Source organism: Malus sylvestris, chromosome 14 (genome assembly GCF_916048215.2).
Source record: "Malus sylvestris chromosome 14, drMalSylv7.2, whole genome shotgun sequence".
Taxonomy (NCBI): domain Eukaryota; kingdom Viridiplantae; phylum Streptophyta; class Magnoliopsida; order Rosales; family Rosaceae; genus Malus; species Malus sylvestris.
The window spans coordinates 18,033,746-18,039,504 of NC_062273.1; the positions used below are offsets into that span (position 1 = coordinate 18,033,746).

Below are 5,759 nucleotides of genomic sequence, written 5' to 3' on the forward strand. Positions count from 1 at the left end.
AATTCAGATAAGCTACTACTATAATCTTGAAAAAAGAAACAAGATCCAGGAAAAAAATTCCCAAAATTTTCAATTTACTAGAAAACTGAAGACGAGGAGAGAAACCACCAAACCTCAAAGAAGAACACAGCGGAAATAGAACTTCAACAAGAACCCATTGTGCAAGCAGACTGGCTCTTTGATACCATATTAACCCTAAGATCAATATTGCAAAAGAAAAATGAAAATTATCAGAAGAATAAGATAACTTGTTTTTCTCAATGAAAGCAATCATAATACAAGAGAGGGAAAAACCCATTTTATACATTCTGTTTACAACCGCTTAGCTTATACTATAAGCCTCTAATGATGTGGCACATGATGATGTGGCACAAGTGTACATGTCATCTATATCCAATACTGATTAGGCTGGCCAATTCAAGGGTCGTTATAACAAGCCAACCATCGTGCTCGAGGCTGTGGCGTAAGACACATGGATTTGGCATGCATGCTTCGGATCTCTTGGATAAACAATGATATCAACGTTCTTTGGTCTTCACCTCTGTTCGATGATGTTGTCAATGGATGGGCACCAGAATTTCAGTACAAGGTAAGTATGAGCTAGGTTAGTACCTAACTGATGGTATTTATCCTAGTTGGTCTACCTTCGTCAAAAGTTTTTCTCATCTCAATAGTGCAAAGAAGAAATTATTTTCGTAAAAGCAAGAGTCTTACAGGAAGGATGTGGAAAGAGCATTCAGAATCCTATAAGCTCGATGGGCCATTGTTAAAGGGCCTGCACAACTTTGGCATACCAAATACCTCCATTCAATCATGATGACGTGCATAATTTGCACAACATGATTGTGGAAGATGAGTACATAGATATTGAAGAAAATTCAGACGAAGATGTGGATGATGACCAACCAACACATGCGAGAGCTATTGCAAGAGATGTTGAATATGTCGCTGAAACCATATATGAGACCCGACAGGATAAGGTCACATTGAGTGAGTATATGAGACGTTTAAATAGAATTCAAGCTCCTCAAGGTCATCACACACTCTGCAAGGATTTGGTTGATCATGTATGGCACCGAGAAGGTGAACGTTGATGATGTTGGTTGAGCATTTATGTAATAATTTTAAGTGTATTATGTTGGTATTTTCTAACACTAAATTTAAGTGTCTTCTTGTGTAAAGTATTTTGTGTAGTACGTTGGATAAATTATTGAATGGAGGTTGAATTATTGAAGGCATCTATTCTGCATCAAATTGTGGAATAAGTACAATAATTATTGAAGACATCTAGATTAATAGAAACAATAATTAATACACATGACAATTAATAAAGTACATAAACTTAATACAAACGACAATTAATAAACTACCTAAACTTAATACAATTGATAATTCATACACTACATAAACTTAATAATCATATCCACCATCTTGACTTGGTGGTTGACTTGTTGGTGGAGTTGATGGTGGACTTGGGATATAGGGTTGAGATGATTCATCATCTTGAAATATACTCATTGTGGCATACTTTCGCAAAATTTCCTTTTGCTTATCACGTAAGAACTTCTTCCTCTTTGGAGTGTATTTGTTGAGGTCCTCCATCATGAAATTAATTTCAAACCTATCTTGCTCCCTATCCCCTTCTTCCTTCATTTGCAAACGTATTCAGGCCGCTTCTTCTTGGTGAGCACTATGGGTTTCGCTCAATTTTGCAATTCCGGTAGCAATGTGTCCACTTATTGGATCTTGGGACTTCCCTTTTCTCTTTGGTTCATTTTGCTTATCTCTTCCCGATGGCCTTACAAAAGAAGTTGGGGTCATTTGTTCGACACCTTCATTGACACCTTCATTGAAATCATTTGGGGGCGGGCTTCACTATGAAATAATCTTCCTCATTGTTGGTATGCATCGGTTCCCGACCTTGGACAATCCTTGAGGACGTTCCAAGCATGATGCAACTTAAAAGCTTGATTTTTTGGTGTAGTTCTTGTTTTGTAAATTGTCATTGCTTTGTCACCCTATGCATCAAATACGTAAAAATAATTAGTTGAAAAATACTACTATGTACATGATAAATAAAATATCAACAAAGAAATTCACAATTTCTGAGAAGCTCATTCCACTGGGCATGTCAACTGTGGCTCTCTCCAAGCTTCCTTTCCACAAAATGCATACTTTGTTGATAATCTTCCACTGATCATAAACACCACCAGCTTCCCTTCAATCGGCGTTGGAGAACGATTTTACCCTATAAAACCTTTCTATTTTGATTCGTTCCGACGGCACCATCTTCACTAATAGAAATCCATGCCAAACATAAAGCAATATCTTCGTCAAAGGTCCAATTACAACCTCTAACATGCTGTTTTGCCATCTTGAAAATTTTGGAAATGAGAAGAAATGGTAGAAAGAAAAATTGGAAGAATTGTAGGAGAAAGTGAGTTTTGTGTGGATGTTTGAACAAATACATAGGTATTTATAGAGTTTTTAGGTGAATTTTGAGTTAAATAATTTTTTTAAATTATTTTAGCCGTTAGATTTAAATTTGGACCATTAGATTTTTTTTTTTACCGTTAGATTTGATTATATTCGATCTAAGCCGTTGGATTCAATAATTATATAAATATAATTAAAAAAATTGAACGTGGACCATTGGATTAGCCAAAGGCCCTTTTGAAATTAGTCGTTGGATCGAAAACAGTAGCCCAACGGCTACTGACATGATGTGACAGCCAGGGGACACGCCCACGTGGATAGGGTTCCGCTGGGCTGGCATCTAGCGCGTTGGGGCGAGTCGGGTTGGCGTTTGGGCTTCACAGCCCGTGGTACACTCTCATCGGCTAGGGTCCACTCCAATTTGTGGCCTAAACTTGGGCCGGTATTTGGTCCCGAGATGAGTTTTAGGTTTTAGGTTAGTTTTAGGCCATGGGTTGGGTTGGATTTTTGGGGGAGGGGGGAAGGGGAATTATAGGTTTTAGCCCAGGGTTAGAGTGGGTTTAAGGAGAAAAAGGTGAAATATGCCTCATAATAGGCTAGTAATAATGTGGTTCAAATTAGCCTTTGGCAAGTATCGAACCTAAGACATCTCACTTACAAGTGAAGAGGAATACCACTAAACCATAATATTAATACTAAGTGATCTTTAGACAAACCCTCAATCTGGGAAATCCTTAGAACCTTTGGCCCTTTAGTATTCTACTTAAGAATTGGAGTAAAAAATTACTTTTTCAAAAAACTTGATATAAGTCTTATTTTGTGACTTACTATTAGATTGTGTCCACTTTGTTGAGTTAGGTTTCTTAACTGATTATCCAGACTAACTTTTATTTACCATTTTATCAAATTGTGAAATGTTATTCCTTATTTATAACTTTATCTTTTACTCAATTTCAAGATTAAATATTTTTTCTACTTTTTGCTACTCCTGATTCATATTTCAATTTGTTCTTCTACCTTAAATGTGTTAACTACCTCAACTATGAGTCGAACCACAATTTCATACCTCATTTTTTAAATATTGCAATGTCATACCTCAACTTACGAATTCATTGCAATGTTAGACCTCCGTTAAAAAATTTGTCAATTTGTCTGTTAATTGTTGATATGGCAGATAGAAGATCGATCCACCAACTAGATTAAAAAATTAATTAAATATTTAAAAAGTTAAAATTCTCTCCCAATTCAATTCTCTCTCTCCCTTCTCCCAATCCATTCCAGGCATCATCTCTTTTCCCAAAACCATCATTTCCTTCCTTCTCCTCCTCCATCCCTACCTTCATCCCATGCTCTCCTCCCTTCCTCATCCACCACACTCCACTCTAATCTTTGCCGCCTCCACCACATTCCCTTCCACTTCAGTGTACGAATCAGACACCGTCGAAGCCGACTGTGTTAAGATTAAACCCAAACTGGATGACGAGGACAATGACTCCGATTGTGTTGTAATTAAGAATGAATTAGAAGACATCGACGCCAACAAAAAAAAATTCTCCGTCAAAGGTTAGTTTCCGTTGCCATGATTCTCTGGTTCTTGTCTTTCGCTCGAATGGAGTTCCATACCATCCAAAATCGGTGAAACTAAAATTCAATAGGAAAACTCATTTTCTTGAACAACCAGTATCTGTTAAAGTCCCACATCAGTGGTGGGAAAGGAAACCAAGGGGTTTAAATATGATTACTCCATTCTAACTAATATTGAGGCATTTTGTGGTAAAACCCCACACTTGACGGATTGGACAAGTGGTAAAGTTAGGGATAGTATCGGTGTCATTAGAGTGGGGCGGCCCGACAATCTAAAAATTCTAACATGGTATCTAGAGCACAGGTTCGAATCTGAATCTAAGCGTTGTGAATTCGCGAAGCAGAGAAAAGGGAAAATCAACAAAATACCCTAATCTCTGAAGGTTCAGTCTCAGATGGCCGGAGGAGGTGGTGGTGAGCTACGAGCTCCCATTTTCAATAGAAGTAACTACGATTTCCGGATGATCAAGCTGCGTACGATCTTCATCTCGCAGGATCTCTGGAAACTAGTTGAAAAAGGGTATGTAGGACCTGAGATGGATGAGAAGGTTGAGAATGACCTTACAACAGCTAAAAAACTAGCATTAAAGGACAACGTCACTAAAGATGCAAAAGCACTGGGACTAATTCAAAATGCAGTCTCGGATGATATTTTTCCTCACATAGCTCAACAGGTAACCTCCAAAGCTGTTTAGGATATTCTAAAATCAAAATTCATTGGTGATAAGAAAGTAAGATCTGTGAAATTGCAATGGCTTATGATGGATTTTGAACATCTTAGAATGAAGAATGATGAATCTTTATCTATGTATGTATCTAAACTGTTTGAGCTTGTAAATCAAATGAGGTCATATGGGGAAGAACTTTTTAATCAAAGAACTGTGCAAAAGCTTTTGATTAGTCTACCTAGGAGTTATGACTCGATTGCAGAACTTATAGAGGAAACCAAAGATACAGATACAATTGGTGTGCAAGATGTTATGGGTTCCTTGAAGTCACATGAACAAAGACTACAAAGGCATGCTGACTATGGTTCAGAGAAGGCTTTTTCATCCCTGAGTATCAATCCTAAAGAAGGATCAAGTTCCTCATATGGGGGTAGCTCAAAATTCAAGAACAACTGGAAAAACAAGGGCAAGAAAGTGGATGTAAAACCTGCAAATGTCGCAAAGAAAGATAATCAAGGTGAAGGAACAAAGACTTCATGTGTTCACTGCAACAAATTGCATTATGGAACCTGTTGGTTTAAGGAAAAACCCAAGTGCCATAAATGTGACAGATTTGGTCACTTGGCAAATGACTACAAAAGCAAAATTGTCATGCAGCAAATTACGCAAATGAAGTAGAGGAAGAGGGAACTATGTTTTGTGCATGTCACTCAACCTCTGTGGTGAAAAATTCTAGTGTATGGTATATGGATAGTGCATGTAACAATCATATGACTGGCCATGAATCCCTCTTGATTGAAGTGAACAGAACGTGATAGCCGAAGTTAAAATGGGTACTGGTGACCTAGTTCAAGCTGTTGGAAAGGGAACATTGGTTATTGATACCATACAAGGAAAAAGATACATAAAAAAGGTCATGCTAGTGCCAGGACTAGATGAAAACCTCTTAAGTGTAGGCCAAATGGTTGAACATGGGTACTTCTTGGTATTTGGGGATTATATAATGTATATCTTTGATGACAGAACCTTTGAGAACCTATTGGCAAAGGTGCAAATGACTAGCAATAAGTG

At 37.6% G+C, this 5,759-nt stretch overlaps 1 protein-coding gene across 1 annotated transcript; it reads left to right on the forward strand.

Moving 5' to 3' along the window:
• The first annotated feature begins 4,415 nt into the window (after positions 1-4,415).
• Positions 4,416-5,366, forward strand: LOC126599074 (uncharacterized). Its single transcript, XM_050265433.1, has 2 exons — positions 4,416-4,694; positions 4,809-5,366. The coding sequence occupies exons 1-2, from the start codon at positions 4,416-4,418 to the stop codon at positions 5,364-5,366; spliced, it is 837 nt and encodes a 278-aa protein (XP_050121390.1).
• The last annotated feature ends 393 nt before the right edge of the window (positions 5,367-5,759 follow it).